The sequence below is a fragment of the Acyrthosiphon pisum genome, chromosome A3 (assembly GCF_005508785.2).
Source record: "Acyrthosiphon pisum isolate AL4f chromosome A3, pea_aphid_22Mar2018_4r6ur, whole genome shotgun sequence".
Taxonomy (NCBI): Eukaryota; Metazoa; Arthropoda; class Insecta; order Hemiptera; family Aphididae; genus Acyrthosiphon; species Acyrthosiphon pisum.
Genome location: NC_042496.1, coordinates 6098839 through 6110123, shown reverse-complemented (window position 1 = coordinate 6110123; position 11285 = coordinate 6098839). Strand labels below are relative to the sequence as shown.

General features: G+C 29.0%; 1 protein-coding gene across 3 annotated transcripts in view; it reads right to left on the bottom strand.

Moving 5' to 3' along the window:
• Positions 1-4877: 4877 nt before the first annotated feature.
• The window catches only part of LOC100161053 (ecdysone-induced protein 78C), a 67613-nt gene continuing 61205 nt past the window's right edge, over positions 4878-11285 (bottom strand). For all 3 annotated transcript variants that reach the window (XM_008184630.3, XM_016804187.2, XM_001952697.5), the window contains 2 exons: positions 9243-9422; positions 4878-8156 (listed from right to left, as the gene is read on the bottom strand). In XM_008184630.3, the coding sequence (XP_008182852.1) occupies positions 7959-8156; positions 9243-9422 (378 nt within the window). In that variant the 3' untranslated portion in view covers positions 4878-7958. The remainder of the gene's footprint in view (positions 8157-9242; positions 9423-11285) is intronic.

Genomic DNA, 11285 nt, shown 5'->3' with positions numbered 1-11285 from the left:
TATTTAATATAATATGCAATTGTGCATAATATAAAGATAATTAATTTACTTATTAATTGTATTTACTATTTACTCCTTAGTAATACGTGTTATTGCAACCCTGCGCAACGCAATAAAGATATGAAAGTTTCGCACGCGCGCCGATTTATTTTATTTTTAAAACTGTTGAGAATTCTTGGGATAAAACTCTGTCATTTTTGGTCGATTGCATCAGCATAATGTTTCATCCTGTAGGTATTGGAAAACGTCAAAAAGCGTCTTTACAATTTTATTTTATTTTTGGCGATTTTAAAACTTGAAAACTACTTACAAAGGCTTTGTTCAAATGTAGATTATAATCCCCGACAACACTCGATTTCAAGGCACTTTTTATATACCAATAAGTCGATCTGACTTTGCCGCTAACGTATCCCTCCCTAGAATGTGCGCATACTTAACGACAAATTCGTACCTAGGCTATTTATCTATATTGTCATCACTGTTATACCGCTCCTATATGATATCCTGTAAATATTTTGTTATATAATTTTATTATGTTTCTATTTTTGTAAAAGACAATTGGCGTTCATTTATAAAAATAAATAAAATAAATAATTATTTATCGTAACCATGTTGAGAAAACCACCATGCATGTAGATTACAGGTCGATACTGAAATGGCACGCACACATAACGAAGTTATTATAATTTCTAAAATATTTAAATTTGTACATGACGCACTACTAGCTGCAGGTTGTTATATTTTCGCTAATTTGACGTTTCATAAGTATACATCGGTATACCAAAGAAATTAGTCAAAAAGTTTATTAGGACCCGCGTGAGTGCGTGACAATACAATACACATATAATACCTCTATATCATATTGGCTTAATCTGATAATGATACAAAACAAAACATTTAATCATTTTTTTTTTTTATGTTGTTCATGTTTAGGTACCAGGTAGATGACGGTACCTTATAGGGTTTATTTTAGATTTTAGAATATTATAAGTATGATTTATATTATTAACTTTAGAAGACGGGTTATAGGTACTACCCTGCACGGATGCACGCGGCCACAAACCGCACGTTAAGACGACGGACGATACCGTCCAATATCCATAATGGTAACAGGGGAAACGTCTTATCAGCTATCTTTTTATCATACAGACTGTTTATACAGTATATAACTACATATATTTATATTACTGTGTATACTGTATATTACTACATTGACCACTAAAATCGAACAATGTAAACATTTGTCCACTTTGTGTCCGTAACAATCATTTATAAAGTGTAATTTGTTGTATGTACAAGTTATATATTTGTATCTACCTACGCGTAGGTATTTGCAACGAGTTGTACCTATATAGTGAATAATGTATCGTGCTATTTTTAATATTATTACTATACGATTCATGTAGCATGCGTTACCATGATAATTATTATACATTCTATATAATCAAAGTAACGACGTCGATTTTTTTCTGTTTTTTTTTTTATTTTTTACGGCATTCTGATTATGTACACACCAAACTAAAAAAAACTCTGCTATTGCGTATTATACCACAATTTTGTATACTTAACTGCAATTTACTGCAGGAGCGGGTAAAACGTACAACTTGTGCGTAGGTATAATTTGACAACTTGTACCTACAAAACGGAATATCCAAGCAATTTTAAACGGACTAGTGCATAAAACCTTTCTGTTATACATTGTTATTAAACTTTTACGAGCACAGTTATATAAATTTACTCAATTTGTGTTGCGCTTAGTACAGCGTGCGCATGCAATTTTACAGACGAATTATCCTAATTATTTATTCCTGTGACTTCTAAAATCGAGTGGATTTAAATATCGTTGGACGTGAGAAGTAAAAACTGCATTTCCACATCATTCTGATAAGGTTGGATAGGGAGGGGGGGAGAGTTCAACCTAATCAAAAATTCCTCAATCCAATAAAAAGAATTCGGCGTTACACAATAAGTTGGTACTTATACACAAAATGTACTCAATGCAAATTTGTTGGCGAATTTAAAAAAAATTAAGCCCATAGTTATTTATTGTACTAAAGTATAGATACTAGATTGTAAGACGTACCCAACGTACCCATATAGCTGCAACAGATCGTGATTGGCCCAGTATTTTAATGCCAGAATTTGTCGTTTATAGAAAATGTAATTGAATCTACATGGAGAGTATTGCGTAGTATGTAGGTATTTTTAAAAGTGAAACATGCATTTCATCTAAAAATGAATTAAATCTTTATTGTTAAAAATAAAACCACTAGATATTAAATTAAAACATAAGATACGATTAAGTGCATAAGAGAAACAACAATAATATAATATTAATTTTAATCTACTTTATTGACTTTTTATATAAATATTTACCTGCTTAAAAAGTATTATTATTACTGATTTTTCGGTAACACACATTATAAGTAGGCAGGCTTGTAAAAAGTATATTTTTGAATCATGATGTCTTCGTATGTAATATTAAAAACAAAAGTCACAAATTCTTTTATGCTTGCGTTGATTTATATTTAAAAAATGTTATCGTTACCGTAATTATTGTCTACGCCTCTTTCAACAAAACGTATACCATATAACCTTGATTTTCATCCAACAGATACCTGTGATAAAAGAGAATTGAAACGTGCATCTTAGGCCCGAGTACATGGCTTATCTAATAGTACGTACCCAACGTACGTGCCATAATTTTGGCGTTTGGCCGATAATGTTAACAAATTTAAGACCACTAAATTAGTTAGAATATTATATTGTGAAATTGCATATTCTGAAATTTTTGACAAATATTTAAGAATATGTGTTGCTCGATATCGCATGAAAATTGTAGCTTTGCGTAGGTATTACGTAAATAATTGCATATAGTTTCGAGACTTTCGTCGTCATAATTACATCTTTTCCCAGAGGCATATTTTTTTGTTGTTTAATGAGATCTATTAAACAATAATTAATTTATATGACGTCGATTACTGGCGTCAGTGTTGTAGAAAATATATCTAAAACGAGTTCATTTTATCGTTCCAGTCCATCGTTGATAACGATGATACAGCTACAATAGCACAATAAACCAAATTAATATATTATAATAATAAACAATACATTCAAACGATATTATAAGTATCATATTATTTCATTGCGTTTGTAAAATTTTTCAAAACGAGCCTAACCAATAATTGATATTTATTACATATTATATTTACTGACTTATAGATAAAAATTCGTAGAAAATATTATATGTTACGGTAAAATATATAACGAGAGATAAAAATTTAAATTAGAAAAATAATACATGGTTTTTACTGGGTAAAGCGGTTGTGTTTTGGAAGATAAAGATGTGATTCTAAAAACCTATCACTCCAATAATGCGTTATAATAAAATAATACAGTTATTCAACGTATTTCTTATACGTTTATTATAGTTAGTATGATAAATATATAATATACATACAATTAATGTAGATCATTTCCGTGCTTGATGATCGTTTTAAAATGCATTCTATACAGGGCCTGGTTGGTCTGTATCAGCCCATCGAGATTTTCAGTTCTATGAGCGGCCAATTTACATATTCACTGGACCAAAATTACGTCAATAATAATTTTATTATTACGAGCTTATAGGTGGCCAATCGTATTTTAATTATGAATTTATTGTCACTCACACTCACACGACTAGCCCAAACTTTAAGTGGCCCACCGAGATTTTTTCGGTAGCTCGCCTAACCAATCCGGCCCCGATTCTATATACCTACTATTATAATAAGTACCTAGGTACTAATAGTATTATATTATACTATAGAAATCAAGCCTGATCTAGGAAATATTGCACCCGGGGGCCAGTGGCCGCTCGTGATGTATAAACTGGGTGGTGCTCAAAGAACATAATATTAGGCGGAAATAATAGTGATAAAGTGTAAACTGATTTTCAAATATTAAGATGCCCTTAATATCGAGAATAGGTTTACCCACCTAAAAAAGTTCTTTGAATAGATTGATTATAATTAAAATACTTTGAACAAATGTTATAAACGTTAAAAGAATATAGAAATTACTAATTTGTACTTTACTTATAGTTTAATAATTAGCCTGTTTAAATTATTAATTTGATTTATAATTTAGTGCCTTTTTAATTAATATTATACAAATATTATTATATTAACATAATTTGATAATAGTTAGAAATTTTTAAATCAGTTATTAAAAAAATCACAAATAGCTATAGATGCGCAGTATATCAAACTACAGTAGTTTTCTTTTAAATTAAATAATTACTTTGGGAAAAAAATGTAAGTTTTCTTTTTCAAGTTTTAACATTTTTTTACGATTTTGGGATCACAATATAGTACAACTTACTAATAACTGTAATTAAATAATGAATGTGTACAATATTATTTTCGGATTTTTCTTTCTTGTAATTTTTTCGGAAAATAGTAATTTTTTAACAAAATACCTATGTTATATACCTACCTACTTTACTTTTTTTATTTTTCACATAAATATTGACGTGCCTCTACAAATCGCACTCGGGATAACTAATCACCACATATCCGGAAAATTGATCTCTTGACTCTTGAGCGTTACGAAAATAACATTATTTCAATAAGTCTTCTTCGATTTGATACTTCGTACCCACAGGCCACAGTGGTTATAGAATATAGGTACCTATACGAATGTACGATTGTTTCTTGCTCATTATTTAAATTATTTAAATTGAAACCGCAAACATGTGGCAACAGTAATCAATAATAATTGACAACTGCAGCTATAATAGTCGTCTGTGATATTCGTTGCTAAAATATATTGTCCCTCTAATAATGTAACCCGTAGTTAATCGTTTGAAAGAACACAAGGTAAAGGAATAACACATGTTTTTAAGAAGTTTTTCGATCATCGGTTTATTTACTGTACTAATGGGTTCCTAATCTAAATAAAATATATAAATAAAAAAATAATAATAAAAATCGAACATAATAATACAGTATAACAAGCAAAATACGTAGGTACATACGTGTATAATAATATATATATACTGATAAACAATAAATACGAACCTATACGCAATTTCATTGTCAAAGTACAATATTTATAGCTACGACTTCGTTGTTATTATAATAATTTATAAATTACATTTATAATTATATATAAAAGTAATTATAATAAGTATTAGTCTATTTATCTATAAACATCAACGACATATAATTTATAATTTATTAATATGGTAATAATACCGAGCTCGAAAAAAAAAAAACATAAGAAAATATCATACTTAAATACTATACAATAAATAATAGTAAGTAAAATATATAAGCTTTATGCAGAATCACTACTACACGCCTACGTATTATTTTGACAAGATTTAACTATTCTGGTTTTAAATTTAAATTTTTAGAACAAAACAATAAAATTTAAATAAAAAATAATAATAAAAAGATCTAATAAAAATGGTGTTTTTATACAACAATCTAAACAATAATCAAATAATCTATATGCTACAGATATACATAAAGTATTTTTTAATATTACAATAATGATTTATGTTTGTATTTACTGTTCCTTCCGATTTTTGACATTGCCATCTACATATTACAATATGTCAATATATAAATTTAACTTTTTAAAACGAGGTAAACATGTTATATGTAAATATTTTGGTTTTATATATAATATATTATATATATAAATACTAATTAAATCTAAATACTCAAAATAACACTAGTTGAATTCCGTTCAATAAAAAAGTAGAAAAAAGACATTTATCTAATGCACAACATTTCTCTATTAGCGATAGCATTGGCTAATTAATCAGATTGAAATACAAATAGAGGACCACATCTACTCAAATCATGACCTATTTTCTAAAATAAATAGAATAAAAATTTATCTAAAAATGATTAACAATTGTATATTATATTAATTAAAATGCAATTATTAATAACAAAACAAATTAGTAAAAAGAAAATTATAAACTATAATATAACGAATTAAGAAAACTTTATACAAACAGCATAAACAAAAACAAAAGTCAATTTACTTGCTTTTGTTCGATGTTGAATAATTTTATGAGTTAAAAAAAAAATATATAACATTATCCTAATTATTGCGAAAGGTAAAGGTGAGTCCATTTCAGTATATCTGTGATTGTCTCTTATAACATTTTTATTTTAAATTTAAAATTATTTTCTTATAATACACATTCGATTTACTACCTTGGTGTTCAAAAATTACTCTAAAAAAATCTTAAAGATATGATATATAATATTATCCAAAAAAGGAATACTAAACATTTTTGTAATTTTGTCTTTAACATAAACGATTTGAAATAACTAATCTACCCTGTGAATACATAAGTGTTGAAGTGTGGCATTTAAGGTATGTATGAAGTGTGTGTGTGTGTGTGTGTGTGTGTGTGTAGGTGTGTATGTGTTTTATACTTTTATGATTTGTTATACATGTTTGTGTGTTTGTGTTTATATATTGAGAAGTAGAGAAAAAGAGAAACTGAAATATTGACAGAAAACCCAGGTCATACAGTGGTTCCCATTTAAATTGCACTTTTCATATTACACAACGGTTGTACACTGTTAGTTAACTTGTAAAAACTAATAAAAAATTATTAACAACAACAATAACAACAACAGCGTAAGAGCTATAATAAATAGATTGCGAAAATGTAGTATAATTTTAAAACTTATTGCCTACAAATAAAATATAAAAAAGTACCTATGGAATGTAAAAAGATAAAATAACACAAAATTCAACTAAAAAAAAATATATCACATAAAAGCGTTTTTGTTTGCTTAATCGCTGGACCAAATTGCTTCAGTTGACTAGTGAAATTATAAAACAAGAGAAAATGTACGAAGAAAAACAAATCATAATACAATAATAATATTAATATTAATAACTTTCCATAGAAAAAAAAAAATAGATTTTTAGTTATTTTTACCATACAGTAAATAAATATTACAAAATATTGCTTAGATTTTTTTTTGTCTTTTTAAATGATTTCAAGATTGTCAATGATGAACACAGTACAAAGACAAAAAAAAAAAAAAAACCATTTTCAGGCCTAATACATCGTAGGTACGTAATATATAGAAAGATAAATGGAGTTCTATTACGATGTACAATACACACACGTATGTGTGTATGTATAAATATTAAATAATAATATATAATAATATTTAAAAAAACCGATTATATCATAATACTATTATATTATATGAAAATGATGATATTGTATCCGCACTCCACTAAGCCATGAACACATTAGGTATGTGATTAAAAAAAAAAATGCATGATATGAAAATGATTAATATTATTGCAAGAATCCTAACAAGAAACGAGAACGCGTATATTATTCGTTAGGTACTATGTGTAAGATGAAATTTTGATCGTCATTGAATTTCTATAACTATACAATTACTAAAAAGAACACACTTATCATACAAGATTGTTTCGTTGTACATGTACCCTATGTTATAATGTTTTATTATATATATAATATTTATAAAATGTTTATTTCGATTTACATAGAATTATTCTAATATCAGACGATATAGTGTTTTTTTTTTTTGTATTTTATTGCTCAATAGTGTAGTATAATAATATATAGGTATATATTATGTCATATCTTTGAATAGTTTGATCGACTTGACGTCAATGATTATATGTTGTAATACTCCCGCGCCGACCGGACGAATATTTGGGAGACGCAAGCAGGTTTCGACAGGGGCGGCTGAAGCACGTTATTCATCGTAAATTTAAAGATTATCTTTACGAAGATATTGTAAAAAAATTATTATTAATAAATTTTTTTTCTGTTTTTGATTGTAAACACGTTTTGTTCGTTTAGGAAGTATTCGATTCGTTTCAAATAAAAAAAAAACGAAACTTTATAAGTATATATAAAAAAAAAACCTGTAACAATAAAATAGAAAGATAATAATTCAGCCTTGATGCAAGTCCTCTTCGCACTTGGGTATGTCGAATATTTCGGCGAATAACGGTGGCAACTTCAGCATGTGCCAATTTAACCTGAACCACTCGAGGTACGAAACGTGTCGGGCACCAATGGTTCGTAGTTCGGGCAGTTTCGACAACACCGTTTGAGCCAAATTCTTATCTCCTCCATGACCTTTGCTTAGCTAAAAATTTGAAAACATAATAACATTAGGTAATAAGTATATTATATAACTTCCTTCAAGCTTCTTTAATGTTTGGGGCGGTGGTTGGAACAGTGGTCTGCGATACAAGACAATTAGTATCAAGTATTTCCGTAATACTAATATTTAATATTGTCATCGAATTTATACTCGTTACCAAGTCGAGTAGTAGTGTACATGCGGGGTGTACCGTTTGACTGTATGGCTGTACATAATCCACCTAAGACCTAACCATAGGTGAATATTGAGTATCTACAATGAGTGAGTGGGACTAGAGAGAGCTAACATGTTAATATATCCAACTATCTAAGTATGACAATGATCAATGGGTCGTTAATTTTTTTTTTGCGTTGTGATAGATATTATTATTTATTGATAAGTGATAGGAGCTTCGACCTCCAAGTTAAATGTTTAATGCTTTTTGTTACAACCATAATTTTTCTGGTAGAAGGGAGGGGGTAAAATCGATACATCACATTTGCATACATTATACCCTGTGGCCTGTAATATGTAGGTATATAATTTAAGAAACGCTGAAATAAAATTACAGGTATTGACTAGGTGTTGAGATATTGCTAGCGACTAGCGGGTACTTAATTCCAACAGTGACCGCCTGTATACCCAATAAAGTTTGCGTATTCTGGTGATAAATCATATACTCCTAGCTGGTTCAGATTAAAAAAGTTCTCTGTATTCATAGACACCGAGTTACTTTATAGTTTTCTTACGTTTTACAATTTACAAAATATCAACGGAAAAAAAATTGTACAACTTTTTATCAATGTAAGGTTATTGAAATTGAGCTGCTATTTTAAAAATAATACTTTGGATATAATATAATATTATCGATATCATATGATAGAAAAGTTGATTTTGGAAATTATCGCTAATAATTAGTGTCTTTTATTGAACACTTACGATACCTACAGGCTACAGGTATACACTGACCGAGGAGTTACGACTAAAAATAAGTTCATGGGGGTGGAAGAGTGATGTACAATTATGACATGACATTTTCTCCCCCATTGTTCCCTTGAAGACCACCATGGGACGATGACGACGACTCACTTGTAGCTTGAACGCTTCAACGATCCGGTCCTGACTGTGCTGTACGGTTTTTACGTCAGATACGCCTGGCCTGTCTGGCGTCAGCAACACGATGGCAGCGAATAGACCGACTTCGGTGTCCGTCAGCGATAAACCGTTGAAAGATGTCACCAACTGGAACACATCTGTGGCGAAGTCCACCTACGGATAATACAATTATCTCAGTAAATACAAACAATACGTTACATGATGGTATGAGGACTTGATAGTAAATTACTGTTTCAATCACTTCTGTCAAATCTCTCAACAAAAATGGAGAGAATTTATTGGCTTTAATAATGGTGCACGAATGGTAATAGTTTTAATGATTTCTGTGTTATGTTAGAAAATTCTGTTTGTGTTCTCACTATTATCTTGGTTAAACAGGTGGGTAGGTATTTAAATAAAACGATTGGTCAGACAAATTTTATTAAATATTTTAAATTGGTTTTGTCTAACCGATCGTGACATGAAGATGAATTTCGTGTTTCAACATTTTTGACGCCGTTATTTTAGGTTATATATATTTTTATAGCAAGCCACGTGGAGATTTGATAACAATATTTCGATCATTATTGTTTTTGAATGGTGATAATTTTAAGAACCCGAAATAATAGCTGAGGTGTATTCGGTTTCCAAGCTATAAAAATTTTAATGATTTCGTCATAAAAATTAATCATAAAATTATTGATACTATGTATTTAGCATTTTTTCGTGTCTGTATGGATATCACATGAATGTATTTTATGTCTTGAAATGCAATTACGATTCCATTCAAAATACTTATCTGGCTGATATAGAATAGACCCAGAATCCAGATAATTTGTGTTCAAAGAAGATAATAGTTTGTGCGTAGGTACATTTATTATATTTCCCCGAAATTATTTTGATAAATTGTTTTATCGTTATGAACTTGACATTTTTAAGTAGATCAACATAAATAATTTAATTCAAGCAATACGAATCCACTAACACCATAACGGGTACTCGTGCTCTTAATCTTAGTAGTATTGTTGATTATTGTCGAATGTCTGTAACACAAATTCCGTCGCTGTTGTGAATGAGTGCATTTTTTTTTTGTCAAATTAACCATTTAATACATTTATTTAGATGTTTAATTAAAACACTACATTTTCCAATTGAATAGCATACGAAAATGTGCATGTCTAGATTTAAGTGAAAAAATTAACATGATTTTCTCCAATTCGGATATTTTGGTGTGAGCCCCAAAATTATACCTACTTAGCACAGACTTTTTTTTTAAAAGTTTTATTTCCCACCCCATCGACCTCGTAATAATTCTATTATTTCTTTGAGTTTTCTGATGCGTAAATTCACGCTGATTAAAATATTTTCAAATGCATCTTATTCATAATACATTGTTTTAACTTTGAACAGAGTTTAAACACAAAAGTTCCAAGAACAGCTATATTATGTAGTATAGCTTAGTCTTTACCATACAGAATAGTATAATGAAATGTGAATTCTTTTGAAAAACGCGATGTTTTGTCATATTATATGGTACACATTGTGCACGATTTTATTCATATTCATTTTATTGCAAAAAAAAAAAACAATTTAGTAGTATTCTGTAGTACGTTTGTAGAATTAATTGGCAACATTAATTAATCAGATATACTCTCGCGTGACGTACTGATGTGTATTATATCAGCAGTAAGTAGGTATTTCTGTTTGTAGACATCTTATGGGGGAAAAACAAACCTATCACTAGTCTCGTTGCATATGATAATTATTGAATAATTATAAAAGTATTTCAAATGAAAATCGCAATATTCAAAGAAATAAAATCGATAGTTTAATTTATTGGTGCACCTATGTTCGGGTTTGAAGGTGTTTGCGAGAGTGCTTGGCGCTTGCTAACAGGAGTTTTTATGTTGTCACCTTTATCACTAAATAATCATAAACTTTTTTAAAAGAGTTTGGTATAAATATATAACTATATCGCCAATATAGTATAGACTATAGATTCTTAAGAGGATGTCAGCGCACTATTCGTTTTCTCTC